Raw genomic sequence first — 25,475 nt, forward strand, 5'->3', positions numbered from 1 at the left:
CAGCTGCTGGGCTTCCCTCCTCTTAAAACGAACACTTAGCACAGGGGTAGTAGGGCAGGGCTAACTGAGCCCAGGGCTGCTCTGTAACTCCTCCGTAGTTGGTGTGCCTACTCTGTCATATGGTGCCACTAGCAAAATGTGAGACACCTTCCCCACTATTGACTGGTCCACAGGAAAAAAAAAAAAAAAAAACTTCTATTCTACATGACACTGGTCTGCAGATTTGAGGGTCCAGCAGTCAAATCCTCCTGACAGGATGAGTGGGGTTCTTGTAGTTGCATGTGATGGCATTTGTTGTTCTAGGTTTTTCTTGGTATGGCTATGTAATTCACACAGCAGGAAAACATGACGTGCAATGAAACACATGTTCCACATTTTGATAATCTGACACACATTTGAGTTTCTGGCAAATGGGAAAGTAGAAATGTAGGCTGGACTATATGAATGCAAGTCACTAGGCCCAATCCTGCTCTCTGCCGCAGGGGTGTTAAAGTACTCCCATGTTGCTCAGTGGATTTATGCTTCTGTAAACTGCTCTGTGAGGAGAAGACCTCACTGGAGTTGGAAGAAGGGGTAGAAAAAGAGTTCCGGATGGGGAGAGGAGAAAAGGTTTTTCTTTTATGTATATAAATACAACTGGGGCAGGTGCTAGTGCCTTTTTCCAATACAAATCTGATCCACTCTCTGGAATGGACAAGTTATCCCAGTATCTGGAAAGAAATCACGGTTGCATCAAAATTTGGGTAAACTATTGTGGTACCAACCTTTTCCCCCCAGAAAGAGACCAGAATATGGAAATGCAATTTAGAAATAGTTACTGGGGCATATCAAGTGCAGCTATGGAGTAATTTAGAAGGGGGGGGGGTGGAATTTGTGTTCAAGGTAAATTCAGGCTGTGGGGCTCAAAGACATCACACTCTGGTCCTAATAGAAAGGCCTATTAATGGGAAAAGCAGACAAAAATAGCAAGGTGACATATATGGTACGCCCTGTGAAAGTGCTTTTGATGAGGTAATAGAAATGCCCCAGAATTCTTGAAAAACAGGAGTGCATGGAACTCATGTCAGAGGCCTGGTTCAAAGCATCTGAGTACAGCTGGGGAGGACTGGTACCTAATTAAATTTAGAAAAACACCCAGCCACTAGTTGTAATAAGTCTTTTCTGTAATAAAAAATATGGAAACAAGTTAGTGTGTGTGAAACACGAATGTTGTAACAGCCTCACTGCAATGTAATTCCATAGGTACACATTAAAATCCACCTCAGTAGGGAGAAGCCACTACTGACTTAAGTCTGACAAAGACTGAAGGTGAGTCAAAATCTTCTTAAAACTATGGTCAGTATTTTTCTAATTTTAATTTTGTATGTTTCAAATCTTGGGATGAATGGGATAAGCATGCATGCATATTAATTTAATGTTCATTATAAATCTGCACTGAGTTTGAATTAATCTCTCCACCCTGGAGGTGGCCCCTCTAGATCAAGGTTGAGGTACATGGTGAGGCTGGGGTAGGGGGAATGGAGCATTGGGGAAGTTTTCACTACTTCTGCCTGTGCACCACGTTCTGTGGACTTTGGCTGACTTGAACGTCAGTGTGTCACCTTTCTCAAGCACTAAACTCATGAAAAACAGGAAGAAAAACAGTTATGCACCAAAGAAAATTACATTCTTTGAAAACAGATGTAAAAAGTGGTCTAAAATGAGCCTAATTAATACTTAATAGTTGATTTATTAAGACCTTCCTACTAATATACTTTTCCTATTAACAATAAGTAGGTACATTTTGTCAGAAATTTAGTTATCTATGTTTAGTAATTTATGATAACACATTGTACAAGAAAAAAGGCACTAAAATGTACAGCTAGTCACCCTTATTACAAACTCTGAGTTTCCTCAGCTGATGACAGTTTTTGAATAGCTTCCTCATGTTACTCCTTATACATTTCTTACATCCTGAACCATTACAAAGTATACATTTTAGAGCCCTACTGAAAAATAAGCTTTTGTCCCCTTTAATAACTTTTTCTATGGGAAAAACAATGAATTTTGCCATGAAAACTACCTACACAATAAAGATAATAAAAAATTCCCTGTTCCTCACATTTGCAAAAAAAGTTAAGCACAGGTTCCCTCCCTGGTTATGGCAATTAAAAATGTGGGCATAACAAGTTTAAAATAAATTGCTTTCAAAAATTTCCCTACATACAATTCCAGAAACTAATTCTGTGAGGGGAAGAAATAGCTTTGGTGGTGTTTGAGGTACTAAAATACTAACTCAATACTTTACAAATAGGTAAGACAACTGAGGCAGCTAGATTAATAAAATCAGACTGGCTCAATGAAAAACTTCAGGCCAAAAAACGGTTTTGGTCCAATGAATAATATATAAGTTTCAATGTAGTTTTAAAAACTCACTGCATCTTCAATAAAAGCCAAAGACCACAAGAGATATAATCTAATACTCTGTTAAAATACATAGTATCAGAAAGAATTTACACATTTTCAGATATTTTTATAACAAACTTGCCAGTACTTAAATGCTAATTTTGTATTAGATGCTCACCAACTATAGAAGCACAAACACTGTACAATGTAATTTGTACATTGTTAAAATACAACAGACTCTAATATTACATAATAAATACAACCCAGTGTAAATTAAGAATGGCTGCCTGATGGTTTGACCAGTTGCGCAAGAAGCACTAAAAAGTGAGGCACCTAGATTCAAGTTTTCTCTTGGTATTCTCCAGCTCTTGGGCTGGCAGTATTTTGCCAATCACATTTTCAGTCTCTGCATTATCTGTAGCACTCTCAGAACACAGTGAAAGTGCGCCATTTGGTTTTAAAAGATCATAACAGTCCCCGTGACCAAAGAGATTCCACAGCTGGTGAAACATAGGTGCAAAATAAGGTAAGTCTCTGCAGGATAAAATAAAATGAAAGCGGAGAGAACCTCTCATTATAACCTTCAACACCACCCTGAGTCGTTGCCATGGGAAAGGAAAAGCTGACTTTTCTGGGGGAAGGTAAGCCTTCTTAAAAAGGGGCCACCCCACTGTAGCTCTACAGGGCTGGCAGTATGGGTACTGATAGCATCAGCACATTTTAGAGACAAAAATTTTCACCCCAAGCATTCTTGCTTTTCTTCCCGTGCATATTCGGAATTGTAAACGATTCCATAAAAACTCATGGCACCTAACAGTCAAATGTATATTAAGTGATTCTCATTGGTTTGTCAGAGAATGCCTCAAAGATCACAGAAAGAAGTTAAAGAAAAACTACACACAAAAATCATTTTACACAAGAGGGATTATTTTTGTTCCTTGTTGAGTGGAATTTTCAAAAGGTGCCTAAGAGAGTTAGGGCCCCATCTTGCACTGAAACTCAATGGGATCTGTGGGCATAAAGCTCTCACATTATTTTTGAAAATCCCAATCATAGTTTTGAAATGGTGGCTTTTCAAAAGCGTTGAGCACACACAACTCCAACGGACGTCAATGGGAGCTCAGCACCTATAGCTTTGCCAGTAATGCTGGATGCCACTCAGTCACAAAACAACACACTGACATTATTATTGAAAGGGCAAAAAATAAAACATAAAAAAGAAGAGTTAATTAGGCTGATGTATTCTAATTCTGCAGGAACTGAATATCTTGATATTTGCATTTATGGTTTAGCTATTTTTCAGTAGGGATCTAAAACAATATGACACCTGGACAGCCAGGAACTGAAATAGTAAGAAAAGACCAGATCTCTCCTCATTTCCACCTGAGACACTTAAAAATCAACAAGATGGACAATATAAAAATAAATACAAATATACACAGATGATAGAAGCCCATAAAGGGTTGAAGTGGTAAGTAGAAAAAGCTTTTTAATATTATGCTGTTCATTTTGTTAACTTGCTTTAATATATACTATATACAGGGTGGGGGCTGCTAACGTCATTTGCCATTTGTTAGAGTGTGTCTACTTCAATGGCAGTTGCCAAGATAATAGTGGGAATGAAAGCATGGTGTATATTAGGTATTGGGTAAGTGGTATGATTAATGTAAGTGACCTAAAACTGTACTTCTTACTCTAATGGAATCTTTATTAATTGCTATTCTTATTAGTTGAGTGCAGTCTATATACTTTGCATTGTAATCAGTCTGGAGGTTTGGAAGAGATTAATCCACACTGCTTTATAATCAATTATAAAAAACATAATTGTTTAGTGCCCAGAAGCCTCTGGACAACTTAGTAGGAAAATAATGAACAGCGATGGACCAAATTCAGCTCACAGCTCTTTCCATACAAACTAACGGGCATCATTGGGATTACATAGGTCTAACTGAGAGCAGGCAATATTCAGTTGTCTTGAACTCAGTCTGAAAGTGAAGTTAAAAAAAACAGATACAGTACTAAGAAGGAATGAGACAGTAGTAGAGATATAGCTATTAGCAGCTTATTGATAACACCTCAAACCATGCCACCTTATCAGTGAGACGCATAAACTCGTACATATTTAATGACAATAAAACTGACCCCTGTAGGATGATGGGCCTCCATGCTTATAAAACTGAAATTGGGCAATAATTGGATAGGACATTGTGGTTTCTTGAGCAGAGGCTGACCCACAGTATATTTTCATTAGGTCAACACTACTCTTCATCAAGGAAGCACTGATGATGACTTCCATCACAGGGGAAATTCAGTTTGGAGTAAAACACCAAATCTATCAAATAACCCACTTGATGTTTACTTTCTGTAACATAATGGGTGGAGTTTATGGATTTGACAGTATCCAAAAGTATGCCTATAAAGCATAACAAAGAAAGCAAACACACTTACAATTCCAAAGTACATAAAAACAAACAAATCATGTATCTAATTAAATAATAAACACTATCTAAAATCTAGCTGACTTTAGTTCTGATTTTTTTTAAGGGAGAGAATTCTCTAGTTTCTGTCTAGTCTGCTCTTAGCAGGGAAAGGAAGGGGAAAAGATGATTTCTAGCTATTCTAAAATATTGGGAAGTTTCTTCAAGATCAGTCAGAAGACTGGACAAAGATACTGTTCAGTTCTTATCAGTCTGATCATCCACTGTGACCCAACTGCATTCCCCCATCAACACAGCTGATTATCTCCCTTAACTGTCCAATAGGCCCTCCTCCTCATTCTCTTTCCTTGATTGTTGTGCCCAGCACATTTGGCAGCTTGCCTGCTAGACTCCAACTATCAGAGAAATGATTCTCAAATACCTTTGGCACACAGAATGCATTCTGGGGCATACAACCATCAAACATACATAATTTCCATTCAGTATAATTTGGGGACGAGTAGAAAAGTCTAGCACTTTTAGCAGCCAGTTATTGTTCCTGCCAGAAAGGGTAGGTACCTAGATCCCCAAAGAAAAGTTGACCAGAGGCTGGGTATGAGGGATATGTAGTCCATCTTCTCAAAGGAAAGCTGTTTTGAGGAGGGTGGAGAAAGGGGAGCCTTCGACATCTGTGAATGTCTTAGGACCATGTTTGTAGGTGCAGAGCAATTCAGCTGACTCATACTGATAGCCAGATTAGGTGGGTCTCTTTATAATCAGCTCAGAAATCAACACTCAGCGGCTCTCTGAGACAGGAGAGCTAGAGGTAGATAAAAGGAAGTCCTGCAAGGAGAAACCACAGAATTAAGTCAGTTTGAGAAGAAGCTAGGAAAATTGTCTGTGGTGAACTCTTTGCATTCCTGACCCAGAGCTTTGTTTGGTATGGTTAGTGTCTCAGACAAAATACAAATAAAATAAAAAATACAAACAAAGGCAAACCTTGGGAATATGTTTTTTTAGGAAAGACTATACTGTGAGGACATATTGTGGATCTGGCCCATTCACAAACTCCCTTGAAAGATAAACTGCTGGCACTAGAGGAAAGAACTTTGGTATCCCATGGAGTATATCAAACACAGTGCAGCCAGAGGGAGAAGACTCGAGGTACTGAAGGGAGGAAGCAATGGACTGTGAGAACGTTGTAGTGAGGAAGGCATCAACAAATGTGTCTAAGTATCTGAAATTTTGTAGGCATATCCAGTGTGGAAACAAACAGAACCTTCACAACTTCTAATTAGTACTGAAATGGTAAGAAAGGTAGTAACTTTACTTTAAAAGCTTTTAAAGAGAAGTTTCTCTTATTTGCTGTACTCTTTTGCCCTAGCAAATATTAAATTTGTTTCGTGCTACCAATGTGAATGATGATATGGTAGGAATCTTAATGCCTTCAGCACTACAATGATAAAACATTCAGAGCCACAACCCGTAATTTTTTTTTTTATTTTTTTTTTGCTCTTTTATTATGCCATAAAGTCTATCTACATTCCCCTGGGTACTTGCTTTACATCTAAGTGAACTGACTTGTTCTGTGCAATTCCATGTTTAAAAAAAATATAAAAAAAGCAAGATCCCCCTGGTATTCAAAAGCACCAAAATAATTCTATGAGTTTGGAAGAGCAAAGAGCACTGTGCATGTTTCTACTGGCATAAAATTGGTAGTTCTTTTATTTTTACAGTTGGCAACAAGTTCTCTTCATTCTTCAAAATTATTGACCATCTGCCTTGTATAAAATTTCTTAAATCATGTTAACATTTCTCTCATATTATTCTACCATCTTTTTATTGTGTTTGTTTTACTAATCTAAATATATTAATTTTAGTAATGCATTAATACTCACATTACAAAGATATTGTGGTTACCTCTTTATATCTGACCGGAGACAGAAAGAGAAGAAAAGGTGGATGGTGTCCAAAGTATTTACAGAAAGGCATGTACAGTGAGATAGTTTGATAATGAGACAGACAGCAGGAACTCCACTGAGTAAGGACACAAAGTATGAAAAACACAAAGTGTAACTGCTATCTGTGCCTGACACATACAAAACATCTTTGAATAAGCTACCCACATGTAGGAAACCACAGGACTGAACTTATGGTGGACTTTACTAGTTTGGCACACAAATAAAACATGCATCAGAAGAATTATGGAAAAAATATGTCTTTAGGAGGAACTGTTCAAAATTTGAGACTAAAAAAACAAAAACAAGTAAGGAGGAATGGAAATGAAACAAGAGAGAAACAATACAACAGGTCCTAGAGATATTAGGGGGGAAAAAAGATTATTCCACTTGAATGGTGAGGCCTATGAGTAGGGCTCTGGAGGAGGAACTTTCCATGTGAATCCTTCATGGAGATTCCTCCCACATCATCCAAGGATCAATGGAAGGCTAGGGCCATCTATGCAGACACTGCTGCTGAACCAGCTCTGGTTCTGAGGGAGGGCTCAGCTGAAGAGATAACATACAGCCCAGGGCCATAGTCTTTCCTGTCTGAGCTCTGCAGAGCTGGACTGGAAACAACATTTCCCTCCACTCCCTTCTTTCTTCTAGGTTGCCCAGTCTTCCCCACTTCCTTTGCCAAGTCCCCGAAGTGCCCCTCATGGGGTCTTGCGGAATGTGTAAGTGACTGTGCTATGCAGTAAGTGGAGCCGATTTTCCATGCAGAAAGGAGAAGATCTATGCAAGGACGGTCCACTCTGTGCACAGATCTTGGGTTGAGTATGATCAAAGCCAAAGGCAGAAAACAGCAAAATGAGATTCTAACCTGGAAATATGAAAGCTTGTATTGCTGGGGAATAATAAATGAAACAGATCTTGAGAGACAGAAATTTTGAAACAATGCAGAAAAAGACTTACATGTGACAGTGGATAGCAAGTTAGATGAGCTCCCATTTGATATGGCAGTAAAAAAAGTCAATGTGATAGTGAACAGTATAAGCAGATGCATCATGTCATGGCCAGGGAGAGGACAGTTTCTCTCTGCATGAACAAACAGACCACAACTGGAACTCTGGGCCAAATACCTCACTGGTATAAGATATCATCCTTGGAGTTAAACCAGGGATAATTTTGGCCCATCATGTTCAGTTCTGGGTACTTTAATACTAGAGAGATGTAAACAATTTGGAGGAAATTCAGAGAAGAGAAACAAATAGTTTAGGGCTGCTGGGATTTACTTATGAGAAAAGATTTAGAAAAAACCTAAGAATCTTGGCCAAACAGCTAGTGGAGGATATTAGGATGTAAGCCAGAAAGAAGAGAGAGGAACAACTTTTAGTGTTTTCCAAGGGTATATATATTAGGACTAAAGAGGATAGACCCAAACAAATGACAATTTAAGCTTAATACCAAGGGGAAATTCCTAGCAGTGAGGTCTATTTTACTAGGTAATAATCAATCTCTCAGCCAAGTGGTGGAAACCCCATCACTCAAGTCATTTAAAACTAGCCTAGATAAAGTACTCAATAAAGACAATAAAGGGAATAATCATTCTGTAAGTCTAGCTGGATCCTTCTATTCCAAGTGTGGGTGGCTATATGATCAGTAAGACTTCCTTATATAAATAATGTTCCAATGTCCCCAGACATCTTGTGGTACTCAATACCATGTCCCTAGGCATAATACTCACATTAGCTATCCTTTCCTTAAGCTCTTTATCTGGGTTCTTTCCAAACCTTCTGCTATACGTTTTTACAACAGTGACTGAATTCAAAGTCCCTCTTGCCCACTCTAAATGCCGTACATTTTGGTTTCATAATTAATACAAGCACTTCTCTGTGCGAATAAGGCTCTAAGAGTGTATATCCAATCTGAGACATCACCAACTTGGTAATCTGAAAATATGCATAATTTAAATGAATTTATTTGGAATATAAAAATAAAAACAACGTATCTCATCAGCAGTGCTATCACCATAAAGAGTCAAAAATGAGGTGATATCACAATCTCCTTGGAGCATGCTGTATTGTCTTCTAGGCCCAACCCCTTCAAATCCACATTCTCTCTTCACTCCTGCTCCCTCCCCAACTCTCAAGATGTCTCTTTTCCTCACCTTCTGATACCATTTTTATGCTGTGTAGTTTTGAGTGGTTTTCAGTCAGTAGCAGTATGAGAAGGGCCTTGTCAGTGTGACACTAATATATATTCTCCTCCATCCCACCTTTTATCATAGGTGAATGGGCCATCACCATCTCCACTCAAAGCATTCTCACCCCCTAAACCACAGATCATGACCTCAGACCAAGAATTGTCCTCTGCAATCCCAATTCTCTTTAATTCCCCCTACCCGGAGTCATAGATTATTGCCCCACACTCCAACACTGTGTTCCTTTCAGGCCAACAGAATTAGTACCCCTGACCCCACTGTCTTCTCCTTCCTACAGCCAATTTGCCAGAAGAGGGAGTCCATCCACACTAAGAATGGGATTTTGCTCCCCAATAGAACTGCCCCCTTTAGATTTCATACCAGACTCATGTTTGTACCTGCTGCATGTCTGCCAGAACTGATTTTTTTCAATCATTCAGGAGGAGCAGCACTGAAATAGCACTACTCTCTTCACTTTCACCCCTAACGTGCAGACAGCATATTATGACTGACAGGAGCAAAGCCTACAAGTATGCATCAGCAGCAGGGAAAAGTGACCAAGAGAAAAATAAATACGAAAGCTTGCAGCAGGAAGGCAATCTAGAGAAGAGGGAGGATGGCACCTTTTAAAATTTGTTTTCATTTGAAAAATACTGCTAATATATGGTTTTCTTTTCCAATTATCTGTGGGGAAAATACATTTAAAATAATGGAACTCTCACTTTTATAACTGAATAAAAAATAAGGGGTTTTCTGCTTATTCTTTGTCACTTATTTAAAATGCCTCTCCCCCCCAAAAAACACCTTTTCAGATAGAGGAAGATCCTTTAGAATAAACCTCTAAATTTGTTCTAAAATGTGCACTTTAATACTTTACCCTTGGTTTCGTATTGCCCATTTCCCAGCCCTTGTCTTCTTTAGACTAAGATCTTCAGGGTGGGGGCAATCTTTTATTATGTGTCTGTGTAGCACCTATCACAAGAGGGCACCAATTTCCGTTGAGGCCTCTAGGTGCTATTCTGATACATATAAGTAAATAAAGACAACAGGAATCCCTGGTTGATAGCAGAGGCAGGGGTGGCTCTGGGCTGATGTGTGGAACACAGCCAAGCAGACAGAATTCACAGGTATAGGGCACTGCACTAAGTGAAAATCGGCCTTTACCTCTATAAGTATGTTGAGTTGGTGAGAAAAGAGCAGGATCCACAACAGACGTTACTTCTAATTAGGAGCAAGATCCAAATCCATTAGCTGGCTGCTGGCAGGAATTACTTGTTGGCGAGATAGCCAGCTGCTTCTTAAGAGTTACACGAAGCAGTGGAAAAGCTTTTATCACAGAATGATGTCAGGTGTACAGTACAGTTAAGACACTGGCTTATTTCTCTAGCAGCTGCAGTAGCATGCTTTCCTCACATACTTCTAGTTCCTGAATATATATCTGGGTGATAGGATAGGACTGAGGGAGGGGAGCCAAAAGTAGCTACTTCTGGGAAAATATCCTCTTCTTTCCCTCTTTCCAACAGTTATGGCCCTAGGAGCTAGCAAGCCAGTGCCCAACCGTCATCCCAATCAGCCAGCTGGTTGGAGGTTTTGATTTCCTTTCCCTGCAAATTACCTACTAGAATGCTCCTCTTGTCTCCTCACTGGCTCCTTCATTTTCACTTACCTGCTGCAGAGGAGGAATAATAAATAAAATAATAATAAAAAAGAAAGACGGGGGAGGGGATTTCCTCTATGTCCCTGTATAGCAATTGGGTTACTGCCTGTCAAGTATCTGCTGTGTTCAGTGTGAGAACAAAGAATGACTCCAACCCCTGCCTTCAACCAGGAAATGGAGGAAAGGGCTAGAAAACAAGCAACATAATTTAAAGTGTAAAGTTGTAAAGCCGAAGTTTTAAAACATACTCAAATTTCAGGTGTGTCTACTCTATGGGAACTTTCTATATTTAAAAAGGGCAGTTGGAAGTTGAGAGAGGAACAAATGTTATGCTCACAATTCACAAGTACTACTGTGCATATCTGAAACTCAAAGAAGATACAATTTACTTTCAGAGCTCACCCACAAATGAACTATAGAACTTTCCCTTATTAGACTCATCCAATCTGTATTCCTAGATGGTATTAAGGAGTCCAAACATGTTCACTATTGACTGAACATCCATTCTGTCACACTACATTAATTTTAATAGACCCTCTTGCCAATACACCTTAGTAACAATGTGCTCAATCTGATTTTCTCTGCCCACCATAAATTCTAGGGCGAATTAGGAAAGGGTCTGTTAAAGGATGATACAGGCCATTCTTTTGTGATGGTCTGCAGTTTTCTCTCCCAATACATTTTCTTTTTATTTAGCACTTCCATTTTTATCCTGTGTTCCTCTTCAGCCATCTCACACTCCCTTTCTATCTGTTGTATTTTTGCCACATGCACTTCATTCATTTGTATCAGCTGCAGTTGTAAAATTGACATTTGCTGGTGATGCTCTTCCTCATGCATCTTTTTCAAAGCACCCTCCTGAGTGGCTTTACTTCGGTAGTTTTTATTCGCTGTTATTCTGACAGCTGAACATGAGGGCTCAGGTTGGGAGGTGCCTTCACATATTGGGAAATGTACTATCTCTTTCTCTTCATCACACAGTTCTCTGTTTGAGACAGCAAATGATTCTGCAAAAAACAGCAAAAAAATGGTAAGATACCCTCTTTTTTTCAAACAGCGTGATTGTGTAAGGAATAACACAGTCATCAGTCAACACATGCATACCTTGTGCTTCTGTAATGTAATGTAGGCGCCACCAGGTGATACAGTTATCTAAATATTTAGCATTCCCTTTATATTTTGACAGAGCATGTGATAAGATCTTCAGTCTTTCTCCTACAATTGTATCTGAGGTAAGGAAGCACTGGCTCTTACACTAAACTAGAGATTTAGTATGCTATTTATCCCTTAGGCACCACTCCCGTAAACCCCAGAAGTATGCATTTTTAAATCGATTTATGTAGCACCCAATTACATCAACCTTACCTTGAGATGTGCCTTATTAGTGCCATTGAAATAAATAGGACTATTTGTTCAACAAAACACTACTGAGACTAAAGGCGTTAGGAAATAGGAGTACTGTTACAGATCATCACCGTGTGTGTACCATAAATAGAATATTAACAATTACAAAAACAAACAGACCACTTTGTTTAGAGAAATATTAGGTAACAATGAAGTCAACTTTTTCTTTTTAGCAGGGAATACCAAGTTACAGGACAATCCTTCTTACACAACCCAAGGCACATTGTCTTACCTTATTTGTGCAAAGAACTATATTTAGACAACAAAAGCAATGCAAATCCATTATACTTATTTCATTTGGTATTTTTTTTAAAATAGTAATATTTCTTTAGCAGGTGAGTGCATTCTCTCTTAGTAGTGAATAAATGGTAACCAAATGCTATGGTAATAAAAATAAGTAATAATCACTACGTATCTCCCCTTTCTCTAATTTTACTGGGTATGTACGAGATACACTTTTTATAACACTTTTTTAGTCATTTATTTAATTTGGTCAATTGTTTCATTTCCAGTGACAAGCAACCAATACTCCAGTGCAGGGGCGGCCAACCTGTGGCTCTGGAGCCACATGCGGCTCTTCAGAAGTTAATATGCGGCTCCTTGTGCAGGCACCGACTCCGGGGCTGGAGCTACAGGTGCCAACTTTCCAGTGGGCCAGGGAGTGCTCACTGCTCAACCCCTGGCTCTGCCACAGGCCCCGCCCCCACTCCACCCCTTCCTGCCCCCTCCCCTGAGCCTACAGTGCCCTCACTCCTCCCCCTTCCCACCCCCGAGCCTCCTGCACGCCACGAAACAGCTGATCAGGAGGTGTGGGGAGGTAAGGAGGGGGCAGGGCTGCCAGTGGGTGGGAGGTGCTGGGAGCGGGGGTGGGGGAGCTGATGGGAGGCTGCTGACATATTACTGTGGCTCTTTGGCAATGTACATTGGTAAATTCTGGCTCCTTCATAGGCTCAGTTTGGCCACCCCTGCATCTACTAACCGATGAGAGATTAATTCTTTATTTCTTTGAATAAGACCATCTCTACCAGTGGCTCTTTTGGTTTTCAAGTGCATCTCAGTGCTTTCATAAATTGAAGCAATGCATTATTGCGTAAAAATAGATCTAGTGGCCCCTTCAAAGCTCCCTTCTGTGCCATACTAATCAGAGCCAGTGAAGGAACTAATTCCCTATAATGCAAGGGGTATAGTAGATGCCCTCCTGCAGGGTCACCCCACCTGTACTCTCAATGAATAAAGGCCGGCCTTGCTACTGCTCATCTTCTCTCACAAATGTCTCAAGTATTCTTCCATGCTGCTTCTTTCAAAATATATCTGCCAGCCTTCCATCTCATTCAAATCCTTCCTAAAACCCCTCTCAGTACATAGTTTACCAAAAACGTGTTTTAACACCTTTCTTGACCTATCAGGACATATGTATGTCTAACCTGAAGCAATGTTTAATTGTGTCTTTAGCCTATGCCCTTCCTTGCCCCTTTTCTTCCAGGTTGTAACTTCACTTGTCCCTTAGGACTATAATCTAAACAGAAGCTTTTTGGAGCATGGACTTGTCTTATGTTTCCTGTGAAGTATATACCACACTTGTGTACACTACAAAATAAAATAATAAATACTAATAATCTTGTAGAAATACTGGAAATCAGTGATTTTTATCTGGAAAGCAACTGATTGGTTATGTGGAGTTATATCTAAGTAGTAATGAAAAAGGATTATTTTTGTACATTATGTAAGTGGCTTCAAGCCATCTGTGCACTTTCAGTGGAATATATTTTATTCATTTCCCCTCTAGAAGCACAGGTAATAGATTTTATTTTGGCAGTGGAACTGCGTGCATGGGCGGTGAGAAATGCTGGGGCTATTTGTCTTCTCATGGCACTGGAGCGGGAAATAGCTCACTAGGCAATTTGTTTAAAGATTTGGATCACCACCCAGTCTCTTAAAAAAAAAAATTAACCAGTGAAGCTCAGAAAACTGTCTGAATTTCAAGAAGTTTCAGTATGCCAAACCAATGTCCCCAAATCTGTTGTCCTTTCGATAAGCTAAAATGAGATAGCGCTAGAGTTTGTTTATCCTATTCTAATAGGACTGGAGTTTTGGTGCCTGGAAATCAATATTATTTCCATTTGCATTCAATAAAATGGCACTTTCTGTGACAAATCGTGCAACAGAAAAGGATCTACAGAATGGGAAACTGTTTAGCTGCTGTGGATGAATGATAACCATTAAGATGGTAGTCTGGCTCGTTCACTAGTTCAAGAGGTAGGAAATCTTTCAGGGTGAGTAGCACCTCTATCTCACAGGATGTAACATCTTCTAGTTTTTATCCCACACTCTTTCTGTAGGAGGTTGAATACCACAACTGAGATATTTACCTGAGTGGAGAAGAGGGATAAATGAGTCAATATTTTAAAAAATCAGGGACAAAAAGGATTGGCAGTTTCAAAGTTTAAAGTGCACTAGTGCGCTACACTATTACATCAAGTCTTCATGGTGCCACAGGATGGAGAAGGAGATGACATGTTTAAGGTGAGCTATTTACAAGAGAGAGTGCCAGGGTCAACATACTAACCTTTGGTTCAAGTTGCATTAAATTTTTATATTGAAAAGGTTTACTTAAGAATATAAGAATGGCCACACTGGGTCAGACCAAAGGTCCATCTAGCCTAGTATCCTGTCTTCCGACAGTGGCCAATGCCAGAGGACCCAGAGGGAATGAACAGGTAATCATCAAGTGATTCATCCCCCATTGGCCATTCCCAGCTTCTGGCAAACAGCGGCTAGGGACACCATTCCTGCCCATCCTGGCTAATAGCCATTGATGGACCTATCCTCCATGAACTTATCTAGTTATTTTTTGAACCCTGTTATAATCTTGGCCTTCATAACATACTTTGGCAAAGAGTTCCACAGACTGACTGTGTGTTGTGTGAAAAAATACTTCCTTTTGTTTGTTTTAAACCTGCTGCCTACTAATTTCATTTGGTGACCCTTAGTTCTGGTGTTATGAGAAGGAGTAAATAACACTTCCTTATTTACTTTCTCCACACCAGTCATAATTTTATAGCCCTCTATCAAATCCTGAGTTAGTAGTCTGTTTTCCAAGCTGTAAAGTCCCAGTTTTATTAATCTCTCCTCATAGAGAAGCCATTCCATATCCCTAATCATTTTTGTTGCCCTTTTCTGAACCTTTTCCAATTCCAAGATAGCTTTTTTGAGATGGGGTGACCACATCTGCGCACAGTATTCAAGATGTGGGCGTACCATGGATTTATATAGAGGCAATATGATATTTTCTGTTTTATTATCTATCCCTTTCTTAATGCTTCCCAACATTCTGTTCACTTTTCTGACTGCTGCTGCACATTGTGTGGATGTTTTCAGAGAACTATCCACAATGACTCCAAGATCTGTTTCTTGAGTGGTAACAACTAATTTAGACCCCATCATTTTATATGTATAGTTGGGATTATGTTTTCCAATGTGCATTACTTTGCATTTATCAACATTGAATTTCATCTACCATTTTGTTCCCCAGTCACCCAGTTCTGTGAGATTTTTTTGTAGCTCTTCACAGTCTGCCTGGGACAACTATCTTGAGTAGTTTTGTATCATCTGCAAATTTTGGCACTCATTGTTTACCCCTTTTTCCAGATCATTTTAGTAACATCACTATTTACCTCTCTCCGTTCTGAAAACTGACCATTTATTCCTACCCTTTGTTTTCTATCTTTTAATCAGTTACCAACTCATGAGAGGACCTGCCCTCTTATCCCATGACAGCTTACTTTGCTTAAGAGCTTTTGGTGAGGGACCTTGTCAAAGGCTTTCTGAAAAATCTAAGTACACTATATCCACTGGATTCCCCTTGTCCACATGTAGTAGATTGGTGAGACATTATTTCCCTTTACAAAAAAAACCATGTTGACTCTTCCTCAACCAATTATGTTCATCTATGTGTCTGACAATTTTGTTCTTTACTATAGTTTCAACCAGTTTGCCCAGTACTGAAGTCAGGCTTATCAGCCTGTAATTAATTGCCAGAATCACCTCTGGAGCCCTTTAAAAAAATTGGCGTCACATTAGGTATCCTCCAGTTACTGGGTACAGAAGCTGATTTAAATGATAGGTTACAGACTACAGTTAGTAGTTCTGCAATTTCACATTTGAGTTCCTTCAGAACTCTTGGGTGAATGCCATCTGGTCCTGGTGACTTATCGCTGTTTAGTTTACCTATTTGTTCCAAAACCTCCTCTAATGACAGCTCAGTCTGGGACAGTTCCTCAGATTTGTCACCTAAAAAGAATGGCTCAGGTTTGGGAATCTCCCTCACATTCTCAGCTGTGAAGACCGATGCAAAGAATTAATTTAGTTTTTCCGCAATGGCCTTATCGTCCCTGAGTGCTCCTTTAGCCTCTTGATCGTCCAGTGGCCCCACTAGTTGTTTAGCAGGCTTCCTGCTTCTGATGTACTTAAAAAAAAATTTGCTATTACTTTTGAGTTTTTGGCTAGCTGTTCTTTGGAAAACAATCTCAACTATACATATAAAATGATGGCGTCTAAATTAGCTTTAACTACTCATGAAAGAGATCTTGGCGTCATCATGGATAGTTCTCTGAAAACATCTGCTCAATGTGCAGCAGTAGTCAAAAAAGCGAACAGAATGTAAAAAAACATTAGGAAAGGGATAAATAAGACGGAAAATATCATAATCCCACTATATAAATCCATGGTACACCCACACCTTAAATACTGTGTGCAGATGTGGTCACCCCATCTCAAAAAAGATATATTAGAATTGGAAAAAGTTCAGAGAAGGGCAATAAAAATGATGAGGGGTATGGAACAGCTTTCATATGAGGAGAAATTAAAAAGACTGGGACTGTTCAGCTTGGACAAGAGACGACTAAGGGGGGATATGACAGAGGTCTATAAAATCATGAGTGGTGTGGAGAAACTGAATCAGGAAGGGTTATTTACCTTTTCATATAAGAACCAGGTGTCACCCAATGAAATTAATAGGCAGCAGGTTTAAAGCAAAGATAATGAAGTATTTCATCACACAATGCACAGTCAGCCTGTGCCACTCATTGCCAGGGGAAGTTGTGAAGACCAAAAGTATAAGTGGTTCAAAAAAGAATTAGATAAGGTCATGAAGGAGAGTCCATCAGTAGTTATTACCCAAGATGGTCAGGGATGCAACATCATGCTTTGGGTGTCCCTAATCCTCTGACTGCTAGAAGTTGGGATGGGATGACACATGATGGATCACTTGATAAACTGCCCTCTTCTGTTCATTTTCTCTGAAGCATCTGACACCGGCCCCTGTTGGAAGACAGGATACTGGGCTAGATGGATGATTGGTCTGACCCAGTATGGCCATTCCTGTGTTTAGAAAGTTGGTTTTACAGTATTTTATCTGCATGCTGTCATGCTACTATATTATGTTCTGTGTGAGATATGTAGAGGTTTTTAAAGTTGTTAGAATAGATTTATTCCACTGCAGTGACAGTCCAGAAAAAGATGTGGAAAGTTTTGTGGGTTTTTTATATATTTTATTAAGAGTTCATTTAAAAAAATAAAAGGCTGGAGGGAAGCATAGGGAATTCTTGCCTCAGAGGATAATATCTAAACTTGCTGCTTGTGAGGAAGAAAATAGCTGGTGATCAAACAAGCAAAATGATGCTTTTTAAACAATCAGAAGTGCCCTTTGGGACTTTCCTCTTCCTCTTGTGTGTGATGGCTATCAGGAAATAGATGATCGGTCCCCATCTGGAAAGGTCAGCTGTTTAAATGATAACCAGTAACTTTAAAATGTACATAGTTTTCTTCACACTTGTAAAAAGAATCAGATTTTACTACTGTGTATCTAGTGAAATATACAGAAGGCCTCAGTATTTTTGCTGTGAAATGACTTTTTAATAGCCAGCAATAAAATTTTAAATAGATTTACACTGCTAAATTGAACCCCTCTACAAATAGAATAAATAATGAAAATGCATACACACCCTTAACTAGAACAGTGTTACTTGGATCACTATAGTAGCATTTATACCTTGGTTAGAAGCATCAGGTTGATATTCAGAATCTTCTTCTGGTGGACTCTGTAAAAAGTACATTTGCTCAGGCATCATGCTGGCAATCTTCTCTTTCCCTATGATGTGAGTATTTATAAGTGGACTAATACTTCTTTTTACTTTCTCACGTCTTTCATGTGCCATTATCTTTTTTGTCCGGGCCTTGATATTTTCCCAGCATTTCTTTAACTGCTTGAAATCTCGTAGTGATACACTAGGTTGAGAATTATATTCATGGGCAAGCGCTTGCCAAGTACGTTGTTTCAATGCAATAGTTCTTGCATCGCTTTTTTTACACTCAAGTACATATTTGTATTTTTCAACTAATGCAAGCAGCACACTCTTTTCCACTTCTGAGAAGTATTTAGCAGGTTTTATTATTTCGTGGTTTTGCATTTTCTACTGTTTCTCTAGGAAGCCAAAAAATCCTATAAAAACAAAATGTAAAAACAAATAAGGATTGGTTGTTCATTCCGGCATCAAATAATTATATATCAGCAAAGGATTCCAAAATTATGCCTTCAGTTAATAATTTCTAAAGTTGTAATTCTACAAGGCCTCCTTTTTTATATGATAGCTGAATAAAATGTTGGGATAACTAGACAAAATATTCAGGTTATCTATAGTATAAATATCAGCTCTTATACAACAACACCTAACTAAACTGTAATGTAACAAGCACATGATACAGGATAAGCTTCCCACCTTAATTATGATTGACAGGCCAGCGATGCCACTGTATCATAACATTAAATAACTATGTGTAGCTATAAAAGTGTTTAACTTATAGAAATAATTTGATTTAAAAGGGATATCCAGAGGGTCATCTACGCTACCCCCGTCATTCCAGCAAGTGAGATTTTAGAATTGTTACTGCATAATTGCTGGCTTAATGTCTAAATCTAGCCGTGAATAGCTCCAGTGAAAAGGATTCCACAACTTTTTTTGCAGCTGGTTTCCTTGTTTATCTAATGGTTGTAAAGTTTGCCTAAAATTGAACATACATTTTTCCTGCAGCATTTTAAAACAATTATTTTTGTTCCATCCTTGCTGATTGAGAATAACCAGCCTCTATCCTCTTCCCAACAAACCTTTCTAATGTTAAAATTCATGGCTCTACAATAATAGCGCAAATTATAATATCCCAATTATAAAATGCGGTGTTTTGGGCTTGCTATAGAAGTAGTCAAAAGATTTTTGAAACATGATCAAATATCTTGAAATGTATTTGTTTATTGTAATTTTCTTTTAGTCAATATGTTTTCCCCCAAGTGTTCTAAATCACTCAGTCTTATTTCATTCTACAATATTATAGGACAGAGAATTCTGCCTTTCTACAGAAAGCCCTATTGGAGGACTAAAGATATTTGGAAAAATATCATGAAGTTGGGAAGAGACAGGGTTTGAATCAGTAGACTTGAATGCATTTATGGAGAGGGCCAGCCTCTCTGGGTATGTCTACATGCAATGTAAGCCTGGGTTCGGATTCAGATTTGAGCCTAAACCCTCCTTCCATTTACACACAAATCTGTCTGAATCAGGACAGTAAGCCATCTGGACCTAAGAGCCGGTGGGGGTGGGCCCGAGCCAGAGTCCAAACTATCATTTGCAGCATGAATGCAAATTAAAGGAATTGGCACATGAAATTGCAAGCCCATTATCAAGAATTTTTAATGAATCTGTAAACTCAGGGATTGTACCGTATGACTGGAGAATTGCTAACATAGTTCCTATTTTTAAGAAAGGGAAAAAAGGTGATCCGGGTAACTACAGGCCTGTTAGTTTGACATCTGTAGTATGCAAGGTCTTGGAAAAAATTTTGAAGGAGAAAGCAGTTAAGGACATTGAGGTCAATGGTAAATGGGACAAAATACAACATGGCTTTACAAAAAGTAGATCGTGCCAAACCAACCTGATCTCCTTCTTTGAGAAAGTAACAGATTTTTTAGACAAAGGAAATGCAGTGGATCTAACTTACCTAGATTTCAGTAAGGCATTTGATATGGTGTCACGTGGGGAATTAGTAGTTAAATTGGAAAAGATGGGGATCAATATGAAAATTGAAAGGTGGTTAAAGGGGAGACTACAGCGGATCTTACTGAAAGGTGAACTGTCAGGCTGGAGGGAGGTTACCAGTGGAGTTCCTCAGGGGTCGGTTTTGGGACCAATCTTTTTATTACTGACCTCGGCACAAAAAGTGGGAGTGTGCTAATAAAGTTTGCAGATGATACAAAGCTGGGAGGTATTGCCAATTTAGAGAAGGACCAGGATATCATACAGGAGGATCTGGATGACCTTGTAAACTGGAGTAATAGTAATAGGATGAAATTTAATAGTGAGAAGTGTAAGGTCATGCATTTAGGGATTAATAACAAGAATTTTAGTTATAAGCTGGGGATGCATCAATTAGAAGTAACGAAGGAGGAGAAGGACCTTGGAGTATTGGTTAACCACAGGATGACTATGACGCCAATGTGATATGGCCATGAAAAAAGCTAATGCGGTCTTGGGATGCATCAGACGAGGTATTTCCAGTAGAGATAAGGAGGTGTTAGTACCGTTATACAAGGCACTGGTGAGACCTCACCTGGAATACTGTGTGCAGTTCTGGTCTCCCATGTTTAAGAAGGATGAATTCAAACTGGAACAGGTACCGAGAAGGGCTACTAGGATGATCCGAGGAATGGAAAACCTGTCTTCTGAAAGGAGACTCAAGGAGCTTGGCTTGTTTAGAGCCTAACCAAAAGAAGGTTGAGGGGAGATAAGATTGCTCTCTATAAATATATCAGAGGGATAAATACTGGAGAGGGAGAGGAATTATTTAAGCTCAGTACCAATGTGGACACAAGAACAAATGGATATAAACAGCCTATCAGGAAGTTTAGACTTGAAATTAGACAAAGGTTTCTAACCATCAGAGGAGTGAAGTTCTGGAGCAGCCTTCCAAGGGAAGCAGTGGGGGCAAAAGACCTATGTGGCTTCAAGATTAAACTTGATAAGTTTATGGAGGAGATGGTATGATGGGATAACATGATTCTGGCAATTAATTGATCTTTAACTTTTCATGGTAAATAGGCCCAATGGCCTGTGATGGGATGTTAGATGGGGTGGGATCTGAGTTACTACAGAGAATTCTTTCCTGGGTATCTGGCCAGTGAATCTTGCCCATATGCTCAGGGTTCAGCTGATTGCCATATTTGGGATCGGGAAGGAATTTTCCTCCAGGACAGATTGGAAGAGGCCCTGGCGGTTTTTCACCCCCCTCTGTGGCATGGGGCATGGGTCACTTGCTGGAGGATTCTCTGCACCTTGAAGTCTTTAAACCATGATTTGAGGATTTCAATAGCTCATACATAGGTGAGAGGTTTATTGCAGGAGTGGGTGGGTGAGATTTTGTGGCCTGCATTGTGCAGGAGGTCAGACTAGATGATCATAATGATCCCTTCTGACCTTAATATCTATGAGTCTATGAGCATGGATGCAGCTTGGGCCTGGTTCCCCAGATACATCCTGAAAGTCCACCAACAGTATATTCCACGGTCCTATGGACCAGTGTTCTTTGGCCTTTCTATCCCATGACTAGCCAACTCCCAGGAAACGGAAGCAACCCCCCCAGGTTCAAGTATAGGTGCTCATCGTTTAACCTTTCCATTTTTTCTGATCTCTGACCTGGAAACAGAGTGAACCATCTCACGTGTTAGCTATGCCAACTGATAAGAAGTCCTTTGCTGAGCACGCTGCTACCTGGTCATGGGACCACAGTCAGATTCTGGCAAATCTCTAGTGTGATGAGAGCAAGAGGTTCAGCTTCAATAAGAGTGCCAGAAATAACCATGTGTACCAAGAAATGTTGGAGAACCTGGCAGCACAGGAGTGTGTTCTCTATTATGAGTCCAGGCAGTCCCTGTGGTAGGTATATAATCCATGTGTGCAGGATTAAGAGGACATATTGTTGGGCGGAGGGGTGCATAGAGTCCATAGACAGCTATAGTCCAAGCAGGCTACATCGTGAGCCATAGCTGCACCAGGGTAACTGCATGAATGCAGACAGCTTTCAGCAGCTCACAGAAGGCAGTAATCCATGTGGAAGCTTGCGCAGCATCTTGCTGATTTCATGTATTTTCATCCAACCCCAGGTGCTGATAGTTGCAAACTTTTCCTACATTAGACACTCCAGATGGGAGTCACATTTTGGGGAAAGGCACACTGGTTGGGCCCTCCTCTGTAAGTCACCAGCCCATTCCCCTTCTAGATGTGTTGTCAGTCACAAAAACCTCATTAGCATACAAGGTGGCTTGCACCTGGTAGCTTGAGGCAGAATATCCCTTTGCCATTCAGGAACCTCCAGAATCATTATGTCCTCTAGAAGGTTGAATGCTTGAAAGGATTGTGAAAACATGTAGAAAACCCTGGCAAAGGGCATCACCCTCACACCTCCCCAAGGCTGAAATTGTCTGCAATATTTAAAAAAAGATAGATCAGTTGTAAATTTCACTGTACCATTAGGTGTAAAGGCTTTACACTCCACTTAATTCTCAAGTGTTTCCATGGAGCCTCGGGGAAACCCTTGTTCTCGGAATATACTGAAGCACTCTTTTACAAAGTATCATTTTTTGGCCTTGAGATTTCAAGGACACTTTTGGTGGTGATGTAGTGAACCTTTTCTGAAGCATGGACACAATAATGTCCTGTTTCATTTCTGTTTTCAGGCCCTTCTATCTCTGCAGGACAGCCACAGTCCGGCAGAAGCTGGGGATGTCACAATGCGATCAAAGAGGAAATGTGTCCACAACAGCTTTATGGTGCACATCATGGACAGGGCCAGCCAGCAGTTTCAGTACCAGAGGGAGAAGGATTCACAACAAATTGAAAGGCAAAGTCTGATGAAAGACTTTCAGCGAAGTTCCTTCAGCAGGAAAAAGGAGGGGAAAAGACACAGCACAGCAGAAAGACCAGTTTGAGAGGCTGCTTGTGCTAATGACTGGGAGAGTGCAGGCCTCCATTTCACCTACACTTCCTGTGCCAGCACCATGGCTGGTGTCCCCTCCATGCTACCATGTCCTGCAGATCAGGAACCCATTGGATAATTTTGTGCTTGGGTGGCCCAAGCAACCAGGACTGAATGCTAGTTGGACTGGGCAAATGTACCCCGTGTAATCTTCCACACCTGTGCAGTCCTCTACCCCTCTGCAACAGCGCCAAGTGCATGCAAAATGCACTAGAAGGGCAAAGAACATGGGGCTGCGGACACTCTGAAGTAGGGGAATCTTTTTTTTTTTTTTTTGTGGCACTGGTTTCACAGGTTTAGATAGCTCACTGTTTGAGATACGCACTTTTTTATTTTGTTTTGGTCATTTCCTGGCAACTGGCTTATACATTTTTAAAATAGTAATTTTTAATACATTCATGTTAACATATAAAGGCTTTGAATTCATTAACAGTTTATCGTCATCACTGCAGATGAACTACATAACACATGCATTTCAAAGAACAAATATAAAACCATGATGAGGCATAACTGGGAAGTCGTACGCAACAAAACATCTCAACATAACTTTTCAAATCCACAAGTAAAAACCTGAGTTCACCTCCTCCATAAGAAAATGCATAAGAGCCACCAGCCCCTCCACAATAGTATAAGCAGTCGTTCCATGCATAATTAAAAATTCATAACGATCACTGCCCTCCCTCGCATACAGCGATAGTACTTCATTTGTTTTGATATTGCTGTGCAGAGACAGCGATAAACATACTACTCTCTCTCATCCATTGGTCCATGGAAGGCCATAACTTGGGCACACAAAGCATCCCTAATTTCTGTTGCACTTTCCAGCTGAGTGTACTGGTCTAGCAATCCATCAGTGTCAAGAGTCCACGCTGAATGAAGTTGCTCACCTTTGGCTGCACAAAGCTTGGGAAGAGCACAGGGATGCAGACAGCATTGATAACACTGGAATCCAAACAGTCCTATGAACAGCACCAGCAGGATTTCCATCTGCCAAATGCACTTTCAAACACCATTCTGCACCTACTGAGAGTGTGATTAAACTTTCTTTTGCCCAGCCTCAGAGATCAGGGTACGGTTTCATAACCCAGGACAAAAGGGGGTCTTCTGCAGCAGGGACAGTTACTCCATTTATGACAATGTCATTTGGTGGGCACAGTGTCTCAGCCTGTCCATGATGGTAACTCCAGATTGGGGAAAACCCTGTCATCATGCACTTTGCCAGTGCAGCCTATGCTGGCATCCATGAATCAGCTTCTTTGGTTGACAAGGGCCTGCATAATAATGGAGTCCCTTTGCAGTTTATGTACTCATGTGCTCCTTGAGGATGGTAAACTATGGGCACATGAATCCCATCAGTGGCCCCTGCAGTTTGGAAACCCCACAGCCAACCTGCCAACACCAAATTGGTTAGCAATGGACCTGTAGGAGTTAGAAGTAGCCAGCTTCCAGACAGTTATAGCAACCTGCTTCTGGACCAGCATGTATTTCCTCATTCTTGTGCTGGGGCCAGCTGTTCACAAAGCTCCAAAAACATTGCTTTCTTCATGCAAAAGCTTTGGACACACTGCTGGTCATCCAAGGGCTGGATGATAATGTAATCCCACCAGTCTATGCCTGTGGCTCTGCTCCACAAGCACCAGTCTACACAGGGGGCATTAGCTGCTTACGACTCTTGGTACAGTTGCATCAGCCAGTTGGAGTCTCCCATGTCTGTATCATCCTCCTCCACTGAGAGGTACCTTTGGTAGGTCAGAAAATGCTGTCAAAATGTCCACCAATCTCTGATGGATGCTCTAACCATTTCCTAAACAGGAGCGAAAGCGTGCCTCATCCACATTACCAGCTCTGGTTGACCGGAGCATGCAGACCCAAAAGATAACTTGGTGTTGGCAGGCTGAGACAACTTCCAGTAAAGTGCCATGGGATGGACAGTCAAGTTTTCCCCACAGTGCACCATGAATGAAGAGCTAGAGCAGCTACACCAGGGGAGGGTGCCAGAAAGCCTGGGATAAGCTGGTTTGACTCTGGTCTGCGTAGTGAAGTCTGGATGCATGAGCATGGGTGTGAAAAATTCTAAACCCCAGGTCACTAATCAATGTGGACAGTCAAATGTGGGCTTAGAAACCCGTGCCCACAGACTCGGGTCCCACAAACCCACGCTTACATTGCAGTATAGACATACCCTCTATGGATCTTTGAGTCCATCATCCTCTGGCAATACTGCTCATACCTGGATCTCCCTTCTGCCAAAGGAAAAGGTGCATTGACAGCAAGGAATGGGATTTCCCATAGGCATTAGTTATGGAGTATTTTCCTGTGTGTTTAACAGAAGATTTTGCTGCAAAGAGTATCTTTTCCTCTTGTCATGTTCCCTCCCTGCTTAGCCACTT

At 40.3% G+C, this 25,475-nt stretch overlaps 1 protein-coding gene across 2 annotated transcripts in view; it reads right to left on the reverse strand.

Annotated features, from left to right (window-relative positions):
* Window positions 1–1,709: 1,709 nt before the first annotated feature.
* MSANTD3 (Myb/SANT DNA binding domain containing 3) overlaps window positions 1,710–25,475 on the reverse strand; it is a 32,683-nt gene continuing 8,917 nt past the window's right edge. For both annotated transcript variants that reach the window (XM_048839430.2, XM_075125502.1), the window contains 2 exons: window positions 18,056–18,505; window positions 1,710–11,609 (listed from right to left, as the gene is read on the reverse strand). In XM_048839430.2, the coding sequence (XP_048695387.1) occupies window positions 11,200–11,609; window positions 18,056–18,473 (828 nt within the window). In that variant the 5' untranslated portion in view covers window positions 18,474–18,505 and the 3' untranslated portion in view covers window positions 1,710–11,199. The remainder of the gene's footprint in view (window positions 11,610–18,055; window positions 18,506–25,475) is intronic.

Source organism: Caretta caretta, chromosome 2 (genome assembly GCF_965140235.1).
Source record: "Caretta caretta isolate rCarCar2 chromosome 2, rCarCar1.hap1, whole genome shotgun sequence".
Classification (NCBI taxonomy): domain Eukaryota; kingdom Metazoa; phylum Chordata; order Testudines; family Cheloniidae; genus Caretta; species Caretta caretta.